General features: G+C 38.9%; 1 protein-coding gene across 1 annotated transcript; it reads right to left on the bottom strand.

Moving 5' to 3' along the window:
- Nucleotides 1–2,450: 2,450 nt before the first annotated feature.
- On the bottom strand, nucleotides 2,451–7,109 carry LOC149837907 (uncharacterized). Its single transcript, XM_090007531.1, has 4 exons — nucleotides 6,922–7,109; nucleotides 5,188–5,444; nucleotides 4,314–4,765; nucleotides 2,451–3,026 (listed from the first exon to the last, which is right to left on the bottom strand). Exons 1-4 carry the CDS (start codon nucleotides 7,029–7,031, stop codon nucleotides 2,760–2,762), a joined length of 1,086 nt encoding a protein of 361 aa, XP_089863657.1. The 5' UTR covers nucleotides 7,032–7,109; the 3' UTR covers nucleotides 2,451–2,759.
- Between the last annotated feature and the right edge of the window lie 18,081 nt (nucleotides 7,110–25,190).

Here is a 25,190-nt window from a genome sequence, read left to right as displayed (position 1 = left end):
GACGCTTGGGTGAGAATGCACACCAAGAAGCTTCGGCAGTACGTCGCTAACTACGAGCTCATGGCGTGGAGCGAGGTCGTGGCGGCCATGGCGGAGATGCCGGTGGTGATCGATGCCGAAAGCGCGAGGCGGGCTTTCAGGCGGTTCAACTCCGCCTTCGAGGAGGCATACCGGGCGCAGACTGCGTCGATTGTGGTGGAGGACATGAAACGGGGATGAAGGCGGAAACGGGGACGGGGACGGGGCGGGGGTGGAGGACATGAAACGGGGATGAAGGCGGGGGTGGAGGATAAAATCCATACCCGCCGCGGAGGCGGGGCGGGGGTGGAGGATAAAATTTTGAGGCGGGGCGGGGGTGGAAACCTTGTCCCCCGCCCCGCCCCACTGCCATCCCTAGGCATGTAACTGGGTCGAGTATAAATGACCCAACCTGACGTCTCAAACCGATTAACCTGACAAAACCCAATTTTAACAAACCTAGGGTCATGTCTAAAATATAGACTTGTAATAAAAACGGGCCGGGTCATGGATATTGTGAATGAAGACCCAAACCCTTTGAACCCAATCTACTTTTTTATATCCAATCCAAATGATTCCCTATAATGTAAAACCAAATCGATCCGGACCCATCATGATTATGTACCGGAAACATTTTATTCTTGAACCAACCCGATCTTGAACTCCCTTCGTGCCTGAACCAACCCGAATTTGAACCGATTATGTGCCCAAATCCATTTTATAAGTGAACCGACCTGATACATTTTGAATATGATATATCATTGATGTCTTTTTTTTTTTCAACTTCAAATGATTGGTTGGAATCGAGATTTTTTTTTTATATTTAGATTTTAGCATTAATGTTATTTAGAATACTTGCATATAATCTTAATGAATAGCCGATTTCATTAATTTATATATTTTTTGGTTGGCAGGTAATTAGGTCTAAAATACCAATTATATAAAGACCTAAGCTAAAACCAAACTTGTTAAAACCCAAACCAATCTTATCCAAACCTATTAAACCATAAGGCTCTACATTTTTTCAGCCATACCCAGACCTGAATCAAAATGGGTAAGTCTAGGTCTAATTTTTAGACCCAATTGAAAAGCAGGGACCCCACCTGATTATACCCAACCCGACACATACCTGAACTCGTTAAAGTATATGAGTCCATAATTTTTAGCCATACCCGGACCTGAATCAGAGCGATGTGTTTCCTCATTTTATAATGTTTTAAAATTATAAATGTATTTATGTTTCTCATTGTTTTTTAATTTCACTCTTGATAAATATATTCGATACATACATTTTTTTAGACATTTAAGTTATCTTATAAGGCCTGACCATATGGGCGAGCCGATTATCTCGGACATGTAAAAGGAAGAAACTATTTGAATTTGATTTGGACCAAAAAGACAGTAAAAAGTACCGATCCACAATTGAAATTGAATTCCAGAATAGTCTGATCACATAATTATGCATCCAAATACACAATCAAAATTTGTTTTAATATATGTATCCCATAGATTCGGAGCAAACGTCCCAAAAAAATCCAATCCATTTGCACCCTACCCTTGTTCACAACTTACACCAAGCCAAACAGGACCTAGTAAGTCAACTATATAGTCACGAATTCAAAACTCACGGTTGGCATCCCTTACCGTAAGGTCAAAGCTGGGTGGTACTTCTGGGTCAGCAGGGGAGACCTCAAGGGTTTTACCAATGGAAGGTCAGCCAATGTGCAATTAGTGATGGGGACTTTTTTCCTTGGATTATCCGGAAAAAAAAAAAAAAACATGTCTCCTTACTCCACTTTGTTCAAACTGCACAATCAGTTATTCATGGGTGTCCTATGGTGCAATAATCCCTCTGCCACCTTTGGGGAGGAGGTAGCTCTAGTAGGGGTCCACCTAACCCCAGATTGCCTTTAAAAAAATATATATAATTGGTTTTGTTGTACATACTTTAGAAAGAGGGCCTAACGTCCAGCATACATTTTTTTTTTTTTAAAGGCAAGCTGGGGGTTTAGGCAAACCCCACCAGTTATTATTCAAAGTAACGTCCCATCACAGGGAGACATGAACGGATAGCTCCTTCCAACCACTAACCTCCAACATACTTATTACTGATAAGAAAATATATGGTAGTTCTGTACCAATGAAATCATATGATGGTACAAATGTATTTATCATGATTTATTTTATGATAATAGAAGATTTTATCATGTCTAACACACCACAAGATTTCATTTTTGAGATGATAAAAAATCAACAGATCGCAATTTATCAAGATAAAGGTGACTTAAAAGTGGCTTAAAACATCTTATCCAAGCCAAGGTTAACACATACAGACAAGTACCTAGGTAGTTCGGTCTCGTGATGTATTTTAATATCTTTTTCCTCCAATGGGTAGTGGACTGCCTAGTTCAAACTTTATTAAAAAAAAAGAAAAAAAGAAGCCCTCCATGGAGATATATAATTGAAAACAAAAGGCTACAAATTCTTTTGGAATCGGAAATTTGGGTTGAGCCAACAACCCAACCTGATTCTCAGCATGAGTAAAGATGGGCATAAAATCTGGTCACATTATAGTGAACTGTGAACACCATTGTTAACTATGCACACCAGACAAACCAGGCACGTTCTTATGCAATCCCGTCTATACATATCAGCATTAACAAACAAGATAAAAATCAAAGAAAATGAAAAGTAATATGCACCATAATACCTCCACATACAGCCAACTTGATATCCAGTGATCAAAAACCGTCAAGATCTAACCCTAATTCCTTTCTTGTTTTTCCAATAAACAAGTCCTTAGACTTTATTATACCAGGAATATGTCCAATGGCTGTAAAGAAAGGCAACTGCGCAACGGCTTCCTTCCTCCCCAGAGACACAATGGCCATGCCTGAGGCTGGTTTATAGCTTGACAGATGGCTTTCTTTTACTCCCTTCATCAACAATTTCAGGTTCTTTGCAGCCAGCAATGCATGCTTATGAGCGATGTATCCTTGCTTCATTTCCTGTTCAATGCACATTTAAGTAAAAAAAACGAGGTTCATTTCCTCATCAGCCAAACATGCAGTATAATAGTGCACCATGAGCCTGGAGGCTGCATAAACATCACTGTAACTAGACACTAGAGAAATGCAATTGGATTAATAAATCTCACCAACAGGTAAGTTTTATATACATACACATCTCTCTCTCCCTCTCTCTCTCTCTCTCTCTCTATATATATATATATATACATATATATATATACATATATATATATATATACATATATATATATATATGAACATTTAAATGTGTGTCATTACTTATTTACTAGAAAACATGCCTTTCATCGAACTGATTTAATCAGAAAACTTGAATCCTTTATCAGCAAGATCTAGTGCAACATTAGCTGTTGATTTTTTTACCCATATAAACACACATCCGAGTATGAAAAATACTTAATCTAATACATGTACTCTACTAAGTAAACTATGATAAGCACATGTATAAGTTCATATTAAGCAAAAATACCAGAACTATAATTTTTGCAGGTTTTAAAGCTTACATATATACATAAATACATATTAAACATGAGAGAGAGAGAGAGAGTAATATGTAGGTCTTAACTGGTTTTATCTCTTAACCAATGTTGTCAGAATCGTACCAATCCCTGAATCGATTTTTAAAACGATTCAGAGTTCGGCTGATCCAGTCTCTGAACTGAATCGAGCTGAACCAGCCAATTTTTAACCAAAAGATGACACATTCAGTAAAATATTAAAAAATATTTTAAACCCTTATTAAAAATATAAAAAAAAAAACTAAATCAGCTAGTTTCGCATTGTTTTTTTGTTAATGTGATACAAATTGGCCGATTGCAATGATACTGACACCAATGTTCCTGTCTCAAACATTTCCAAAGAGCACAATTGCATGTGTTTGCTTAATCTGAACTTTCAGATGTACTCGGTGTAGCTTACTTGGTGGAAAGCACAATGAACTACTTTTGAATCAGATGAGTTTTTTAATTAGAGCAATGAAAAAATCAGCAGCTTGTATTGGCACTAAAACTTGATGATGAAAACATCAAGTTTGTTGATTAAATCAATTGAAACCAAAGCGTCTCACTGACTAACCGAAACATACCTGTAGGTTCAGATCAAGTAAAAAAGTTCCAACTATGCTTTAGTTGAAGTGGTTAGTACAGTGGGGGATAAAACTGGATAGAACCTACCAATTCCTGTGTGTGTGTCAATCATATAAATGCATGAGAGGTGCTAACTTCAGATTAAAGAAAGAAATTTACTTACCGCAGTGTCATTGATATCTCCAATGGCAAATATATTCTTGCTTCCTTGAACTCGTAGATGCTCATCAACAATCAACTGTCCATGCTTGTTCAAACAGTCTTTCAGTATGCCCTCCTTCAACCATGCGGATCCAAGTTCCTGTCCAGTACAGTTGAACCAACAATCTGCCCTAATTTTGATTCCCTCGCTTGTCACAAACTCAAACTGTGCCGGGTCGGCTTGATCTACGTTTATCTCTTGGTTAAACAAAACTTTTACATTCTTTGAAGTTAACCATGCTAATGTTTTCGCCGAAGCCTTCGGACTAATGAACGTAACCAGTCTTGACCCTTTATGAACCAGGGTTACCTGCTTGTCAGGGAAGTCGGTAGCAATCTCACCAGCAAGTTCTACACCTGTTGGCCCGCCTCCAATAATCAAAACAGAGTTTGCTGTTCTGGTTCTGTCATAGTCTGCCACATGAATGCCAAAGTTGGTTCAAATTAAGTGTTCTAAAAAACTTCTTGATTTACTTCAACTAATTATATCAAATTTTTGGGGCTCCGCATAGTTGGTAGGAGCTGTCAGTGCACGTCTCCCTGTGGTAGGACGTTGCAGGTTCAAAACCCCTGTGGTTTGTTGAATACTAACTGGTGGGGTCTGGCTAACCCCAGCTTGCCTTTAAAAAAAAAAATTATATCAAAATGTTTTTTCATGAAAGGAAAACCACCCTCGGAATCAGAGTTTAATTACATAGTCCCGCTGGCTAAGCCTGCCGTACTTATGGTCGCTGTTCCGTCGGAGGAAACCCATGTTTATATCACAACTTATTTCAACTAATATTGATCTATAGAGAGAGAGAGAGAGAGAGAGAGAGAATGGTTATGATACATACACTCCTGGAACTGTTTGAGCCTTTCGGCTCGTGTCAGAGGGGCGCTGTTAATGTGCCCGGTTGCAATGACGAGATAATCGTAAGTTATCCACCGACCGTTTGCGGTTACGACCTCCTTCTCGGTGACATCGACGGCGAATGAGGTGACCACCCTTGCACTCTCCAAGTAGTCTTTGTGGTTGATCAATGACCTCTCGGCAAACTTAGGCTCCACCGCACATCTCAATGCTGCCCATGGCACTTCGTAGTACTCCTTCCTGTGAGTCATTAATTTCCAAGAAAATTTAAAAAGGTTAATAAGCCAAAATGTTTTTCTTGCACTAAAATGGTGAAAATTAAAAATTATAAAAGAAATTAAAAAATGATTAATTAATTAATTAATTAAAATTTAAAGACTTAATTTGTAGACAATATATCTGTCTAATATCTTGATTCTTCTTTCTTTCTTTTTTTTGGAAAAATGCCCATATTTGTCGCACTGATTGGGATTTGCAGAAAACTTTGATGCTTTTAGGAATATTTAAATTCTTGTAAAAAGGAAAAAGATATGGAAACATAAGAACTTAAGATCGGCGTCACAGTGGCACGCCATTTTTGAGAGCGTGTCTTGGGTGACATGAGTCAGACATGAAACGCTGACACAACTTTGAGATGTAGAAGCCAATGTTGTCAGTATCGTTGCGAATCAGCCTGAATCGTATCGCATTGGACAAAAAACATTACCAAAACTGAGTTGATTCGGCGTATTTTTAAATAAATTTGAAAAATGGTTTAAAATAAAATTTTAAAATTATTTCAATATTTTTCTTGACAGTTGTGTGCATGTTAAAAATTGGCTGATTCAGTCAGAATCCGCCAACTGCCTGAATGGAGTGGGTCCGATACGATTATCACAACATTTGGTACAAACATTTTAACATGGCTTTTTACCACGGAGGTGGTATTCCATGTGGTAAGCGGGGTCCTGTGCCAAGCTGAAGGCTCAGGTTCGAATCCCTCTACCTAACCTCAACTTGCCTTTTAAATATTTTTTTAACAATTTAATATTTTGATACCTTTTATTAATATTTCAATAAAAATACATTTTATATATTAAATTATTGCAAACTAATTTTATCAATTAAAGATAGAAAATGCATATTGCCATATGCTACTTTTCAAAAAAAATATTCGAACTCGTGTATCTTGTACCTTTCTGACATAGGAAAAATGCTCCACGAAACATGACACCTTACAATGTCTCAAAAGATTAAGATAATAAAGCATATAAATAAATTTGTAATAGCACTATAAAATATTTCAGCAAACATGATAAATTCAAATTTATTGATGCCGCCTGAAAATATTGGGATGATCCTGCCATATTAATGCTATTACAAAACGTTAAATAAAAAAAAAGAAAAACTCAAAAGGAAAAGAAAAAGAAAAAATAAAGGTTGGTTTGAGTATACCGGTCGACAAGGAGAAAAGCCAGTTATCGAACAATCAAGACAAAAGCTAGTTTATTAAGTAAAACTAAAATTCCAATAATCGCCAGAAAAAAATTTATATTTTCTCGATTAACAGAATTATCGACAACTTGAAACGAAAAATCTCTCGTCCCATCAATCAGGAAAACTAGGAAAGGAGGAAGAACAATAAATCGTTTATTGGAAAAAGAAACTATATATATATACATAATTTTTTAAAAGCAAAAAAAATGAAAAAAAATTGATGGGTGGGGAGAAATCGTACGGATCGATGAGGACGACGTCGGCGAGGAACTGAAGGGTGCGGGCGATGAGAGAGCCGGCGGGCCCTCCTCCGACGACCACGACCCGGCTGCTCCTCTTGCTTCCCTCCATTGCCTCTCCTTCTGTCCGGCGATGGATCCGATCGGATCTCCGGCGACTTCCGGCGGATCCTACCCGGTCTCTAAGGCGAGGTCCTACGGATAGGACGCGTCTCTCTCCTATTATTTAAGGCTGAGGGAGGAGCCGTTGGGCGTCCGAAGTGACAGCCTGGATCGCCAACGAACGAGTGCAGGTCGCCGTTTGGCATTTTGCTGGTCCTCCTCCAATCTTCCTCCTTTGAACGGATCGGGTATTGGTCCGGTTTATCGGTAACAACCAAATCCGATTCCGACCCCAAGGCTTTCCAGTTCCGATTGGATATCCGATCCATATCCATCTGATTAGCTTCATCATATAGAATGCAAGTTTAGTACATAAGTTAGCAACATTAATAAAACAAAAACTTTGGAGAAGCATGTTGGAGAAACATGCTTGGATAAACGGAAGCAACTAAAACTTTGGAGAAGCATGTTGGAGAAAAATGGTTTTCTAATTAATAAAACAAAAACTGAATATATAGAATGCAAGTTTAGTACAGAAGTTAGCGACATTAATGTTATTAAAATATAAAAAATGCATATTCAATAATGTTATAACTTTCGGCATTTAGCGCCTGTATTACAATAAAATGAGGGAAGAAGATATCGCTAGGATCAATGCTTGGGTTAAGTGTAGAGATGATAGTGGATATGTTTGAAAGAAAAATATCAGAGGGCTCTCACACTCACAAAGAAAAGTTCAACAAAAATAAACACTCAAAAAAACATTAATTTATTATGAGCTCATACTCATACTCAAAATGCAAATCCCGTAGGTATATAAAGAGTTGTGAGCCTTTTCTACACACTTTTCTTATCTGTAAATAACAACTTTAGGCCTCTCTTTTATGGGCCACATCCCTAACAATGAATTTATATCTTAATAATTTACTAATTACATGCACCACTATGAGTCTGTGACCACTACTTACATGTCTTAACTCATATAACTCATGACTGGTATAACCTTCTTCTTAACTTTTCACATGCTATCTCAATACTTTTACAATTAACACACATAAAATGATTTATAAATTAGTAAAAAAATTGAATATATAGAATGCAAATTTAGTCTAATAGTAATGTTATTAATTAAAATATAAGAGAAGGCTATTTAACAATGTCATAACTTTGGGTTAAGTGGAGACATGACAGTAATGTGTTTGAAAGAAAAATATTAGAGAAGCTCTCACACTCAAAAAGAAAAGTTCAAGAGAGATAAGCACTCAAAAAACATTAATTTATTAGATAATATTCTTTGCTCGTACTCAAAATACATAGCCCATATATAGATATATATAATTAAGTTGTGGGCACTTTTTACATATTTCTTATGCATAAATAACAACTTTGGCCTATCTTTTATGAGCCACATTACTAACTACGTAATTTTTATCTTAATAATTTAGTAATGACTACTAATGACATGTACCACTATTACCACTGCTTGCGTGTAGAAATAGGCCAAGCCGACCCATCCCGTTATGGGTTGGGTTTGAGTCAAGATTTTAGGCTCAGGCCCGTTAGCTATCAGGTTGAAACCAAGCTGTTATATACATTAGTCGGGTTCAGGTTAGCCTCTGGGCTACCTGGCTGGCCCAATGGGCCTGAGCTATTAGTTCAAATGCTATGCCATGGACGAAATTATTGTTATGAACTTTTTATTGAGATAGTTTGAATATGTGAAATTTTAAATTTTATGTTTTGTTTATTTGATTTATTTTTTTTGTTCTAAAAATTAATTTATTATTTTTATTAAAAATTAAACTACAAATGAGTTTAGGTCAGGTCGGGCCAGCTCCACATTGGGCCAATGGGTCAGGTCATGGGCTGCCCTTCAAACCCGAGCTCATTAAGAACAGGGCCAAAACCTGACCTGTTAGTAAATAGATCAAGCCATCTTTGGGTTGAACCGTAGTTAAAGCCTGATGGGCCAAGCTCTAAACTGGCTCAGGACGGGCTGGGTTGTTCTGATGCCCACCCTTACTTGCATGTCTTAACTCATATAGCTCATGACTCATAGTATCACAGGCCTATTTTTTTAATGGGCCAGTGCGGCACAACGGTCCTTCCTTACCGCCGCAGGCCTTTCAATCGCTTGCTTGCTACTGTAGAAGCTTTGATAATAGAGAGTGCAAGAGAGCTAGAGAGAATAGAGAGGGAGAAAAATTGCAATCACTTGAAAGTAATTACAATAAGAGTGAACAAAAGAAAGCTCAATGCATTGGCATTCATTCACAATTTTACCTGCAAGCTCATTACAGTTCAGATCTATGAGCTAACCCTTAAGTGTATTAATCAACCTGAACCAAAGTGCAAGGGTGGGCTAGAGAAAGTTACAAGTGACTCGACACTTTACTTCAAAACTTCAATAAAAGCAAAATAGACTCTAGACACAACTGTACAAAGTAGGTTACACTGGAACAAGCCCCCCCTTTCAAATCATGTGCCGCCCTCTGTGCCATCTACTTCATGGTATGCTCTGACTTTGGCCGAGTAGCGACTCTTCATTCGGAATGTTGGCTCTTACGTCGGCATCGCTGTCTCCTTTTACTACACTAGATATTTCTTTGTTTCGCCCAAGTAGTTAACCTTATGACGACGGATCTTGCTGAGACGCTTCTTGGCTCGTTGTGTTGCTGAGGACCTCTGCAGGATAGGAGTGTGTTGTGGCATACTACATTTTGGATCTCTCATGTTCGTATAGAATGGTTTCAGGTTGCACACGTGAAACACGGGTGTAACACCCCAATTTTTGTAACCCGAAAAATGGTGGAATTTTTTTTTTAAATACATTTAAATCTTTTAACAGTTAACAGCGGAAAAATACATTAGGTACAAAACTTGGCATGCTACTACATATGAACACTTGCAAACATATAATCATGGAATTTAAAATTTAACAACTAATTAACCATGCAAGAAATAAAATCAAAGTTCCATAATATTCAAAATTTATCACATTTGTCCTTGAATTGAATTAAAATAAAATCAGAGTTCAGAATCCAAGAAGCAGAGGAAAGATAGGCTCAGTCCCCGTCGCAACCTTCCGCCTTCACACGTAAGTACCTACTCTTCTCCTGAAAAATATTAAACCATACAGGGTCAGACAAAACATGTCTCAGTAGAGTGAAATATGCTAAACTTGTAAGACAAAATCACAAGACAAAGATTTCAATAGAAATTTCATGGTTTAACATTTAATTTAAATTAAACAATCATACAGCTAATCAAGCATGTTTAGAATTTTCACATTTAACAACAACACATTAATCCATATATATTCAAAATACAAAATACATGAACAGATATTATGCATGACTTACCGTATGCAGAAGCCCTTCAATGCATGCATATTTTCTTATCTTTAATTATATTTTCTTAATTAGACGATGCATGCGATGCCAACTTAATACACACACCATTTAACTTATCACTTCTTAGCCCTGCTGATACGACGCAGGCAGACATTCTCAGATCAGGACCATGACACAGGACGTGTTTTACATACAGGGGTGGCTTTAGCCCGGCCAGGTTCATTCACTAAGACGGGGTGAGGGACGTTAATACGAGAGAGATTCCCAACACCTTTCAACCCGATGCATCAGTTTTTCCTCATGAGTACCATAACCTCTACGTTGCAGTCTAATGCAGAGGTTTTTCCCCTAAAGTCGTGGGAGGGGAGGAGCAACCTTTTGTGCCGGTAACAGACTTGCCCCATGAAGTTTTGTATCACCTGCTACTCTCCCAGCAAGTATCTTGAGTTTTAATGTCACATAATTACTTGATTACAATCATACTTTTTATGCAACATCAAACTTAAACCACTTTATGGTTATGGATGCATTCATATAAAGCATTGGACAAAATCACTTAATTAAACTTGTAACAGACACTTGAGCACGTGCGTAGCATAAATATCTTATTAATTTTCACACATCATAAGGCATATGCATGTACATGGCCAATGCAATAAAGAGAATATATATGAACATTCATATCAATGAAACAACCATATCATCCCGATATCATGAACATATATGCAGTCAACACATTTTTAGAATTTAAAACATAAACTTGTATTCATTGGACCTTTTGATCCTTAATCTTTAATGTATATGCTTTTATTAACATTTTATGTCATAATCCCATAAACTTTGCATAAAATCATACCTGCATAATCATTCACATAATAAATGCTAATTAAAATAAGAAATTTGCATAAAAACATATAAACTATGCATCTCTTGAACCTCGGGCTAATGACTGGCCTTGAATTTACCGAATCCTTAACTCTGTCTGACTGATACAGAGCACACAAAAAATTTTTTGCTCCCTGAAAAGAGCTAAAATTTCTACGGTATATAGGAAATGTTGTTAGCTATCCATAGCCATAAACCGTTCGTAAAACGTCTTTCGTATGAGGGAGTTATGAATGTTTTACTACAGACCTATCAGTTTTTGTTTCGACTGTCACAGGGATGTGCTGAGTCCATGGACAGATCCCAAATTTCTACAGTAGATGCGAAATTGCGTTAGCTTTTCAACGCAATAATCTGTTCATCAAAACTTCTTCGGACGAGGAAGAAACAACCATTTTACTGAACGGAGGTCAAGTTGAAAACCTGGAAATTCCGAGATTTGCATTCGGGTGAGCCAAACCGAGTCACCCGAATATCGAAATAATCAAAAGAAATAGGCAAAATGCATGAAATAAAATTCAGAAAAATCTAAAATATTCACAATAGATGGAACAAATCATATTCTATCAACCCAAACCAACATTTGCATAAAAATCATGGCATAAATTGAATACTAGCTATTTTTACAAATCTACTTCCCGAGAAACCGATTTTTATGAAAAACCCAATTTCAAAAGGGGTTTTCTTTAAGAGAAAACAAGTTTTTTGCCATGGATCATTAGATCTGAGTCAAACCCATGGTTAGGAGGGTTGGATTATGATCTAAACTCATTAAAAAGCATCAAAATCCATGCCAAGAAGTCTGTTCTTGAAGAAAAGCATAGAAACTCTACATTTTATTGAAAAAATATGTTTCTTGATGGATGAATGAATCTTTTTGCTTGATCCCACCGATCAGCTTCTTCTTCCAGCAAGGTGGGGACCTTAGATCACCTCTCTACACCCTTGAAGTCTGGATCTTGCACTCAATAAGTTAAAGAAACCCTAAAGAAAACGGAAAAAAAGAAGGGAAAGAGAGGAGAGAGTTTTTGGGGGAGAGAGAAGCTCCACAATTTTTTTTCGGCCCAAATGAGGAGGGCGTGGGCTATGAGAGAGTTTTATAACCTCTCATGAGTTAGGTTATGGGCTGAAATTAATTCCAGCCCTTGATCACTATAATGAAAGTCATTTGGAGCCCTTGATCTCCACTTTGACTTTTCAAGCTTTAAATCAACTTGAAAATCACTATACCTTTATTTTCAAAATAAATTTGAAGTAAGATGCCACATAGGATGGGACAGCCCACCTATGGGCTCCTACTAAACTAATAAAATGGTTTTAATTTCTAGAATAAAAAAAACTATTATATTAAACTATTATTGAATAACCATAAAATTTCAATTAAAAATTGTTTTTGTTTTATATAACCACAAATCATGTGAAAATGTAAAAGAATTGAATATAAGCTAATTTCATCTTATTAAGCATATTAGTATGTATATTTTCACAATCTACTTTTGTTAACTCGCATTATTTAAATAAATTTACTTAAAAGAAAAATCAACATTTTTTTTAAGAGAGACGTTTTCAATTAGACATCACTTAGAATTTCTTGTAATATCCGAAACGTGTAGGGTTTATATTTACTACATTTTAACCTAATTAAACCCCTTAAGCCTTACAAATATACTCAAACATTCATTTTTAAAGAAATTAGGATTTTATATTGGCACAAAATTCAAGAATTTCACAATATTATAGAAAAATAACTTAGAAATTTTCGGATATTACATCCAACCCCCCTTAAGAAAATTTCATCCTCGAAATTTGGTTAACATTACGTACCGAACAAGTGTGAATATTTAGCTCTCATATCGGCCTCAGGCTCCCCAAAACACTCCTCAAGCCTGTGGTGCTGCCATCGTACTTTAACAAGTGGAATTGACTTATTTCGCAACACTTATTCTCGTCGATCTACTATCTCTACCAGTTGTTTCTCAAACGTGAGATCTCTCTGAACCTCAACCTCGTCATACTGAATAACATGAGTGGGATCTGGCACATACTTTCTCAACATCGACAAGTCAAAAACATCATGGATGTTGGAGAACTGAAGGGGAAGTGTCAATCTATTTGCGGTGCCTCCTATCCTCTCGAGGATGAGGAACGGTTCTACATACCTCGGACTCAATTTTCCTTTCTTGCCGAACCGAAAAACGCTCTTCGTTGGTGATACCCTGACAAACACATGATTACCAACCTCAAAAGAAACCTCTCGCCTCTTTGGATCTGCATAACTCTTCTGACGGCTTTGCGTTGTCAAAAGCCTCTTACGAATCAACTGTACCTGATCCGTATAATGCTGCAAAACTATAGGCGATTCAACAATTCGATCACCTACCTCGCTCTAACAAATAGGGGACCTACAGGGTCGCCCGTACAATGCCTCATATGGGGCCATGCCGATACTCGAATGATAACTATTATTATAGGCGAACTCAGCTAACTTTTTAGGTGCTTACTCCAGTCACCTTTCCACTCCAATGCACACGCTCGCAATATATCCTCAAGTGTCTGAATAGTCCTCTCTGACTGACCATCTGTTTGGGGGTGAAAAGTTGTGCTAAACTTAAGCTTTGTCCCCAAAGCTTTCTGAAGTTGTCCCCAAAACTTTGACGTAAATCTAGGATCCCGTTTGAGATAATCGAAACAGGTACCTCATGTAATCTGACAATCTCATCGACATATAAATCCACCAAACTCTCCAAGGTTTGATTTGCTCTGGTCAGTAAGAAGTGTGCCGACTTTGTAAGGTGATCCACAATCACCCAAATGGTGTCATACTGTTGACGTGTCTTGGGTAAACCTACCACAAAGTCCATGGTAATGTCTTCCCATTTCCATTGGTCTCTAGTGCTCTATCTTGACCTGCTGACAGATTAAGCATCTCGACACGTACTCAGCGACGTCTCTCTTCATGCTGGGCCACCAGTAATTCCTCTGAAGATCCTTATACATCTTGGTGCTTTCAGGATGTATAGTGAATCCGGTACGATGTGCCTCATCCAATAACTCTTTTCTCATCTGGGGCTCTGCGGTTACCCAAAGCCTCTGACCGTACCAGATGCTTCCATCCTCCTCTAAGTGTAATGTTGACTGGTCTTGCTTGCATGCTGCAATCATCTTATTGAATTCATGGTTATCCTTCTGTTGGGCGATGATCTGGTCCATGAGTTATGTCCGCACTGTCGTGTTAGCGATCTAAATCTGACCTGATTCTACTTCAAAAGGCTTCAAATCTATCAGGTTTTCGAGTAATCTTCATTCACTGCTGATAAAACTTGCAAGGCTTCCAGCCTTTCTACTCAAAGCATCAGCCACTACATTGGCTTTGCCTGGATAATAAGAAATGGAGAAATCATAATCTTTCAGAAATTCTAACCATCGTCTCTGCCTCATTTTCAAATCCTTCTGTGAGAAGATATATTTGAGGCTCTTATGATCCGAGAAGACCTCAAACTGCTTACCGCACAAATAATGCCGCCATACTTTCAGTGCAAAAACTACTGCAGCAAGCTCCAAGTCATGAGTGGGGTAGTTTCGCTCATGCACTTTCAATTGACGTGATGCATAGGTGATCACCTTGCCGTGCTGCATTAAAACGCATCTCAAACCAGTACCTGATGCATCAATATAAATCACAAAGCCTCCTTGCCCAGAAAGCAATGTGAGTATAGGAGTTGTAGTAAGCCTCTTCTTCAGCTCTTGAAAGCTTTCTTCGCACTGTTGAGTCCAGATGAACTTAATTCCTTTGTGAAGTAGCTTCGTCATAGGTGAAGCGATCTTCAAAAAATCCTGGATAAAACAACGATAATAGTCTGCAAGCCCGAAAAAACTACTTATATCTGATACACTCTTAGGCTGTCTCTAATCCATGACTGCTTCCACTTTGGCAGGGTCGACTGACACCCCATCTTTAGAGATTATGTGACCCAAGAACATAACTTGATTAAGCCAAAACTCACACTTCGAGAACTTAGCATATAGCTGATGTTGTCGAAGTGTCTTAAGGATAATCCTTAGATGCTCTCTATGATCTTCCTCGCTCTCGGAGTAAATTAAGATATCGTCTATAAATATGATCACGAAAAGGTCTAGGTAAGGCCGAAAGACCCGATTCATCAGGTTCATAAATGTCGCAGGGCCATTGGTTAACCCAAAAGGCATCACCAAAAACTCATAATGGCTGTATTGCATCCTGAATATTGTCTTTTGCACGTCGGATTCTTTGATCTTCAGTTGGTGGTACCCTGATCGAAGATCAATCTTGGAGAAGACCTTGGCCTCTCGGAGTTGATCAAACAAATCGTCGATCCTAGGAAGAGGATATTTGTTTTTGATTGTTACCTGATTCAACATCCTGTAGTCAATGCACATACGCATTGACCCATCCTTCTTTTTGACAAACAACATTGGAGCGCCCCAAGGTGAAACACTAGGCCGAATAAAACCTTTGTCCATCAATTCTTGCAGCTGCTTCTTTAGCTTCTCTAACTCTGCTTGGGCCATATGGTAGGGTGCTTTGGATATCAGGGTCGTTCCAGGTACCAACTCTATCGTAAAATCCACCTCTCTAGTAAGCGGTATGCCTGACAGGTCATCTGAGAAGACGTTCGAAAACTCTCGAACTACGTCCAAGTCCTCCAGTGGTGTAGTGCTGGGGTCTAACAGAGAAACACTGGCCAAAAAGGCCTCATGCCCCTTTTCTACACAACGATGTACCTTTAGTGCTGAAATAAGTCATCCTTTGCTCTCCTTTTTACATGCCTTGTACTCAAGTACAGGCTGATTGGGGCGAGTAAATTGAATGTGTCGCTCACGACAAAACATACAAGCGTAATGCTCATACATCCAATATATGCCAAGAATCACATCATAACCAACCATATCCAAAAGGATAAGATTGGCAGGGAGGTTCTGCTCTGCAATCATAACCTCTACTCTGGATAGATAGGTACGAGCGATAGAACTACCACTCGAAGGTGTGATAACTTCCAGAATATATCCCAAAGAAGTCGGCGTGATACCAATCAAATTCGCAAAATGTACAAATACGAAGGAATGCGTAGCACCAGTGTAAAAAAAAACCTTAGCATCAAACTTTGCAATAGGGATTGTACCTTCAATGACAATGGCATCTTCTTGCAACTCCTCTGCAGAAGTCGCATACACACGTCCAGTAGCTTTCTTCTGTCCTTGCGCCTGGGACTGCTGGGGTCGCTGCTGCTGAGGCTTCTGTGGTCCTCTAGGAACAAGGGCAACTCCCTCCTGAGCTGGCCTTATAGGGCAATCTTTGATGAAGTTGCCTTGTTTCCTACATCTGAGACATGCACCCAAGACTCTGTAGCAGACTTCAGGATGCCTCTTGTTGCAGTGCTTACATACTGCATAAGACTGTGGCGCTTGTGTGCCGCCCTGTTGTCCCTTGGCCTTCTTTGCAGGTGGTGCCTTATGACTCTCTGCAATAGGTCGAGGGGCCTTATTCCCACTGCCCTTCGACTTGTCGAAACGATTAGGCTAAGTCTTCTTAGAAGACTCCCAGTCATCCTGCATCACAAAGACATCGTTACGATCTATCGAGATTGTTTTTGGAAAAACCAAAAAGTTGGTTCTAGTTTTCCCCACCTATAGTACTGTGGTCATCTCGATGGCTTGGTTGAGGTTTTGAGGACGGTTGGTCAGCACTCTCGTCCTCAGGCCATCACGTAACCCATGTACATACTTCTTAGCCTGCGCCTCGTCAGTGGTATAAGTATGCGGGCAATACTTCTCTAAGTGTTGAAAGCGTGCAGTATACATTGCCACTTTCATAGACCCTTGTCGAAGATCCAGAAATTCCTGCATCTTGCGATCACGTGCGTACTGGGGAAAGTAGGTGTCCAGGAACACCACTGTAAACTCCTCCCATGTGAGGGCGCGTCGCTCGTCAGGCGTGTAGCGTACCTCACGGGTTGTCTCCCACCAGCTCTTGGCGTCACTCTGGAGCCGGTAGGTGGCAAAAGAAACCTGCCTCTCAGCGGAAACCTCGAGAATCTCAAAAATCTCGCCTATGGCACGGACCCATTCCTTCGCCGCATCCGGATCCTCCTTACCAGTGAAAGTAGGAGGGCTCAACTCCATGAAGCGTTTGTATGACGCTGCATTGGTTGCGACCGTTGGTGCCGCTATGTGACCATCATACTGATGGCCTGCACCATTTCTATTACCCCCGTTGCCAGCATGTTTTTGACAATAGGCCGTCAGATTCGCGAGGACTTCAAAAATGAAGTTCCTCTGAGCAGTCCACCTTGGGGGCTGTCTTCCGGCCATCTAGAAGCACACCCATGGATTCAGATTGCCTATAAATTTAGCATAAATCACAAATTCTTATTCATGTGACCCTATCAGATCTACATTCTAATTCTTGCCGCATTTAACAATAGAAATAATTACAGACAAACAATTTTCACAACAAACCATCAAAACAAATAAAAATGGAAGCATACTTACAACGATGGTGGTCGGTTGGACGAGCTTTGAGCCATACTTTCCTTATGCTCTAATACCATGATTTTAACACCCCAATTTTTGTAAACCGAAAAATGGTGGATTTTTTTTTTTAAATACATTTAAATCTTTTAGCAGTTAACAATGAAAAACTACATTGGGTACAAAACTTGGCATGCTACTACATATGAACACTTGCAAACATATAATCATGAAATTTAAAATTTAACAACTAATTAACCATGCATGAAATAAAATCAAAGTTGCATAATATCCAAAATTTATCACATTTGTCCTTGAATTGAATTAAAATAAAATCAGTGTTTAGAATCCAAGAAGCAAAGGAAAGATAGGCTCAGTCCCCATCGCAACCTTCCGCCTTCACACGTAAGTACCTACTCTTCTCCTGAAAAACATTAAACCATATAGGGTCAGACAAAACATGTCTCAGTGGAGTGAAATATGCTAAACTTGTAAGACAAAATTACAAGACAAAGATTTCAATAGAAATTTCATGGTTTAACATTTAATTTAAATTAAACAATCATACAGCTAATCAAGCATGTTTAGAATTTTCACATTTAACAGCAACACATTAATCCATATATATTCAAAATACAAAATACATGAACAGATATTATGCATGACTTACCGTATGCAGAAGCCCTTCAATGCATGCATATTTTCTTATCTTTAATTATATTTTCTTAATTAGACGATGCATGCGATGCCAACTTAATACACACACCATTTAACTTATCACTTCTTAGCCCTGCTGATACGACGCAGGCAGACATTCTCAGATTAGGACCATGACACAGGACGTGTTTTACATACAGGGGTGGCTTTAGCCCGGCCAGGTCCATTCACTAAGACGGGGTGAGGGACGTTAATACGAGAGAGATTCCCAACACCTTTCAACCCGATGCATCAGTTTTTCCTCATGAGTACCATAACCTCTACGCTGCAGTCTAATGCAGAGGTTTTCCCCCTAAAGTCGTGGGAGGAGAGGAGCAACCTTCTGTGCCCATAACAGACTTGCCCCACGGAGTTTTGTATCACCCGCTACTCTCCCAACAAGTATCTTGAGTTTTAATGTCACATGATTACTTGATTACTTGATTACAGTCATACTTTTTATGCAACATCAAACTTAAACCACTTTATGGCCATGGATGCATTCTTATAAAGCATTAGACAAAATCACTTAATTAAACTTGTAACAGACACTTGAGCACATACGTAGCATAAATATCTTATTCATTTTCACACATCATAAGGCATATGCATGTACATGGCCAATGCAATAAAAAGAATATATATGAACATCCATATCAATGAAACAACCATACCATCCTAATATCATGAACATATATGCAGTCAACACATTTTTAGAATTTAAAACATAAACTTGTATTCATTGGACCTTTTGATCCTTAATCTTTAATGTATATGTTTTTGTTAACATTTCATGTCATAATCCCATAAACTTTGTGTAAAATCATACCTGCATAATCATTCACATAATGCATGCTAATTAAATGAAGACATTTGCATAAAAACATATAAACTATGCATCTCTTGAACCTCGGGCTAATGACCGGCCTTGAATTTACTGAATTCTTAACTCTGTCCGACTGATACAGAGCTCACAGAAAATGTTTGGCTCCATGAAAAGAGCTGAAATTTCTACAGTATATAGGAAATGTTGTTAGTTATTCATAGACATAAACCGTTCGTAAAAAATTTTCCGTATGAGAGAGTTATGAATGTTTTACTATAGACATATCAGTTTTTTTTTCGACTGTCACAGGGACACGCTCAGTCCATGGACAGAGCCCAAATTTCTACAGTAGATGAGAAATTGCGTTAGCTTTACAACGCAATAATTCGTTCATCAAAACTTTTTCGGACGAAAGAGAAACAACCATTTTACTAAACGAAGGTCAAGTTGAAAACCTAGAAATTTCGAGATTTGCATTTGGGTGAGCCAAACAGAGTCACCCGAATCTCGAAATAATCAAAAGAAATAGGCAAAATGCATGAAATAAAATTCAGAAAAATCTAAAATATTCACAGTAGATGGAACAAAACATATTCTATCAACCCAAACCAACATTTGCATAAAAATCATGACATAAATCGAATACTAGCTATTTTTACAAATCTACTTCTCGAGAAACCGATTTTTCTGAAAAACCCGATTTCAAAGGGGGTTTTCTTTAGGGGAAAACGTGTTTTTGCCATGGATCATTAGATCTGAGTCAAACCCATGGTTAAGAGGGTTGGATCATGATCCAAACTCATGAAAAATATCAAAATCCATGCCAAGAACTTCGTTCTTGCAAGAAAAGCATAGAAACCCTATCTTTTGTTGAAAAAACGTGTTTCTTGATGGATGAACGGATCTTTTTGCTCGATCCCACCGATTAGCTCCTTCTTCCAGAAAGGTGGGGACCTTAGATCACCTCCCCACACCCCTTGAAGTTTGGATCTTGCACTCAATAAGCTAAAGAAACCCTAAAGAAAAGGGAAAAAGAGAAGGGTACGAGAGGAGAGAGTTTTTGGGGGAGAGAGAAGCTCCAGAATTTTTTTCCAGCCCAAATGAGAGGGGCGTGGGCTATGAGAGGGTTTTATAACCCCTCATGAGTTAGGTTATGGGCTGGAATTAATTTCAGCCCTTGATCACTATAATGAAAGTCATTTGGAGCCCTTGATCACTATAATGAAAGTCATTTGGAGCCCTTGATCTCCACTTTGACTTTTCAAGCTTTAAATCAACTTGAAAATCACTATACCTTTATTTTCAAAATAAATTTGAAGTAAGATGCCACACAGGATGGAATGGCCCACCTATGGGCTCCTACTAAACTAATAAAATGGTTTTAATTTATAGAATAAAAAAAACTATTATATTAAACTATTATTGAATAACCATAAAATTCCAATTAAAAATCATTTTTGTTTTATATAACCACAAATCATGTAAAAATGTAAAGGAATTGAATATAAGCTAATTCCATCTTATTAAGCATATTAATATGTATATTTTCACAATCTACTTTTGCTAATTCACATTATTTAAATAAATTTACTTAAAAGAAAAAATCAACATTTTCTTTTTAAGAGAGACATTTTCAATTAGACATCACTTAGAATTTTCTGTAATATTTGAAACATGTAGGGTTTATATTTACTACATTTTAACCTAATTAAACCCCTTAAGCCTTACAAATATACTCAAACATTCATTTTTAAAGAAATTAGGATTCTATATTGGCACGAAATTCAAGAATTTCATAATATTATAGAAAAAGAACTTAGAAATTTTCGTATATTACACCGGGTGCACCTTGAAGTCTGGGGGCAGATCCAGCTTGTACGACAGGTTGCCCATTTTTTTGTTGATGGTGAATGATCTTTCATACTTCTTGATCAATCTGTGGTGTCATCCATGAAAGATGCTTGTGCAATTCGAGTAAAGTTTCACCAACACCTAGTCCCCAACATGGAACCTAAGAGGTCGATGATACTTGTCTGCCCACTTTTTCATCATCTTAGTCGCCTTGTGCAAAAATGCCTTTGCTAGTTAAGTTTGTTTGTGTCAATCTCGAATAAACTGATAGGCAAAAGATGACCTTCCCTTCTCCTAAGCGGCTAGAGTGTACGGGGTCAGCGGCTATTGTCCCATGACTATCTTGAACGGGTTGTGGCCTGAAGACTCACTCTTCTAAAGATTATAGCAGAATTGGACCATGTTTAGGAGCTTCAACTAGTCTTTCTTATTGGCACTAACAAAGTGTCTGAGGTACTACTCCAATAGTTCGTTGATATACTTCATCTGCTTATCGCTCTTTGGGTAAAAACTTGTTGAAAATAGCAGATCGAATCTGAGTAGCCAAAACACTTCACGATATAATTCGCCTATGAAGCAAGCATCGCGATCGCTCATAATGCATCTTAGTACACTCTAGTGCTTCACAACATACTTGACAAACAACTTTGCAATCTTCTCTTTAGGGCACTCTTTGGAAGCTAGGATGAAGGTGGCATATTTAGAAAAATAATCTACTACCACCAGGATGGAGCTGAAGCCATCTACCTTTGGCAAGCTGACAATGCAGTCCATGGAAATGCTTTTCTAAGGATGTTCTGGAATAGGTAGAGGCTCAAGGAGGCTGACAGTCTTCTGGTTGGTCCTCTTGTCTTGCTGGCAGATGAGGCACGTTCGCATATACCCACCTCACTTAATGAGTGCTAAGGTTCGCTCCTGACCTGAATGACCGGCCCATAAAGTATCATGACACTCTTTAAGTAATTCATGGTGAAGGCTTCCTCATCACGGTACAAAGATGCGTCCCCTTTTAGTCACAAGGAGGTCAACTTGTAGCCAGAATCGCTGAGTCTTTCCTGCTTGCGCCAGAGAGACAAGGTATTGTGTTATCATGTCCTATTGCATTCCTTCGCGGATGTGATCAAAAAATGCACCCTCCAAGTGGACTTTGGAAGGCTTTGCCCACGTAGCTGCCAGTTCTGTCTTGCGACTCAGGGTGTCAGCAACAACATTGGTTTTTTCTACCTTATACTCTAAAACAAAGTCGAACTCAGCTATAAATATTTACCATCAAGCTTGCTTAGGCATCTTCTTTTGCATCTAAAAATAGCTCATGATTATATTATCCGTCTTGACTGGGCACCTAGAAGATAGTGCCACCAGATTTTGAGGCAGTGCACGATGGCCGTTATCTCACACTCGTGCACAGTGTAGCATATCTCTGCATCCTTCAGCTTCTGACTCTCTTAAGTAATCGGATGTCCCTCTTGCAAGATAACTCTGTCAATGGCAAAGTCTGAAACATCTATGTGGACTTCAAAGGGTCTTGAGTGGTCCAAAAACTGCAGCATTGGTTTCCTCACCAAGGCCTTCTTCAAGACATCGAAGGCATCTTGGCAGGCTCCTGTCCAGAGTCATACCCGATTCTTCTTCAGCAAATCTATGAGGAGCGAAACAATGAGGGAGTAGCTTTTGATGAATCGTCGATAATAGTTGGCCAAGCCAAGGAATGACTCCAACTCTAGCACCTTGGTTAGCGAATTTCATTTATGGATGGCTCTTATCTTCTGTTCATCTATACACAACAAACTATGTCCCATGATGTGGCCAAGGAAGTTGATCTCCTCCTGGCCAAAGAGACACTTCTCTTGCTTGACATAGAGGTCATTCTCCTTTAGCACCTGAAACACTGTTTGCAAGTGCCCGACATGTTCCTCCATGCTATTGTTGTAGATCACAATGTCATCGAGATAGACTACCACAAACTTATCTAAGGGTAGAAGATCTTATTCATCAACGTTGTGAATGTAGCTGATGCATTAGTCAACCTGAATGGCATCACTAGAAATTTATAGGCACTATAACGAGTGACATAAGTCATCTTAAGCTCATCGCCATCAATAATCCTCACCTTTTAGTAACTTGATCATATATCTAACTTTAAAAAGACATAGGCACTACCTAGCTGGTCGAACAAGTTTGCTATCAGTGGCAATGGATACTTGTTCTTCACCATGACCTTGTTCAATGCACGATAATCCACATATAGCCCTTTGGAACTATCATGTTTCACCTGGAAGAGCACATGGGTGTCAAATGATGCTTTAGAAGGATGAATAATGCTTACCTTCAACATCTCGTTCAGTTGCCTACGCAGCTCCTTTAATTCAGTTGGCCCCATACGATAAGGGACCATGGTAGGAGGCTTTGCTCCACGGGTCAACTTAATCCTGTGGTCGACCTTGCGTCTTGGTGGCAGACGCTTCGTCTATTCTGGGATATCACTCATCGAAACTCAACCAATAGTGGGGCAAGGGTCGGCGGCATTGTTGCTTTCATCTTTCCTTCTTCGGTGTGCACGACAACTGAGAATGTCTGCTCTCACCGCTTGACACCTTTATTCAATTACATAGTTGATATCATTAAAGACTTGCCTCCAAGAGTAAGGCATTGTATCATGTGTGAAGAGTTTGGCCCCATGATTGTCAACGAGTTAAACTTCTGCAGCAGCAACACATTATGTCTACGAAGAAACTTCATACCCAAAATTATTCAAAAATCATCCAGGAACACCACTAAGAAGTTGGCTTTGTCGGCCCAACTCACAATTTGGATAGCCACATTCTTTACTTTACCGAGGATTGGCTTGGCCTCAGAGTTCACCGTCTTGATGGTTCTCTATTTTGGCCCAAGCTTCAAGCCTAACCGCTCTGCCTCTTCTCGCAAGAGAAAGTTATGCATGGCCTTAGAGTCTACCATTGCCATAGTAGACTTTCCATTCACAATGATTTTCAGATACGTGAGTTCTTTGCTAACTGGCATGCACTCGACTACACAGCTTCTAACTATGGTTATGGTCTGCATGACTCCCATCCTGGGTTACACGACCTTGACATCATTACTCTCTGCCTATACTGCATTGGCATGCCTGTCATCCCTCATGAGGCAGTTTGGACATTGCCTAGAGATATGACCATCGCCACAAAACCAACAAGTCACAACCGACTCTTTATTGTTGTTAGTGTTGAATTTTCTATAATTCTGTCTCTTGTCATAATGGTGTTAGGTCGACGTCTCACCCTTATTATTGTATTGATTCTCCTTCTTACCTCAGTAGCCCAACTTCTTCCCAGCCTTAGTCAATGAAGTAAAGGACTTGCAATGTTTGTCCACTAGTCACTCGGTTGTCACATACGTATCTTCCAAAGTCTCAGAATTGCTCCTTTTCACTTCAGATTGTGCCCAGAGTTGTAGTCCCACAATAAACTAGTTGAGTTTGTCTTCATCTAGCATATTGGGTACGTCCAACATGAACTTCTGGAACGTTCTGATGTAGTATATCAAGGCTCCAGTGTGTTTCAATTCTGACACCATCCGATAAGCTTGATGTTGTACATTCCTTGGCATAAAGTAGTTTTGTAGCTCAGTTTTGAAGGCTTCAAAAGTATCAATTACACATTATCATCTTTTCATGTTGCTATATGTTCGTCTCCACCAGGCTATCGCGTCTCTATCAAGTAGAGTTGTTGTTGCCTGCACCCTGAGGTCCTTGGCTAATACATTCTAAATGTTCAAGTAGTCTTCCACTTAGTCCTTGGCTAATACATTCTCTATAGTCTTGCTATCTCTGAAACCATTGAACTTCGCTAGCCTCGGCACATCTATCTTCGATGGCCTATCACCATTTCTGCCATTTAGGGTCATTGTCCATTGCAGAGTGTGCTTCTTTAACTGAAGCTCCCCTACTTCAGTCTACAAGTGGTCATTATTGTAGTCAACGAAGTAACCTGTCCCATCAGCAAGTTTACCTGCTCTCACAGGCTCATCACCTCATTGTCTAGTCCTCTGAATG

The sequence above is a fragment of the Nuphar pumila genome, chromosome 5 (assembly GCF_984573655.1).
Source record: "Nuphar pumila chromosome 5, dmNupPumi1.hap1.1, whole genome shotgun sequence".
Taxonomy (NCBI): Eukaryota; Viridiplantae; Streptophyta; class Magnoliopsida; order Nymphaeales; family Nymphaeaceae; genus Nuphar; species Nuphar pumila.
The sequence above is the reverse complement of the archived record's forward strand: the minus strand, read 5'-3'. Positions and strand labels throughout refer to the sequence as shown.

Coding starts and splice junctions, on each gene's coding strand:
- LOC149837907 (XM_090007531.1), bottom strand. CDS start 7,031: ATGGAGGGAAGCAAGAGGAGCAGCCGGGTCGTGGTCGTCGGAGGAGGG. Junction 4,766..5,187: donor GCTCAAACAGTTCCAGGAGT/GTATGTATCATA, acceptor TTCATGTGGCAG/ACTATGACAGAACCAGAACA. Junction 3,027..4,313: donor GAGATATCAATGACACTGCG/GTAAGTAAATTT, acceptor TGCATTGAACAG/GAAATGAAGCAAGGATACAT.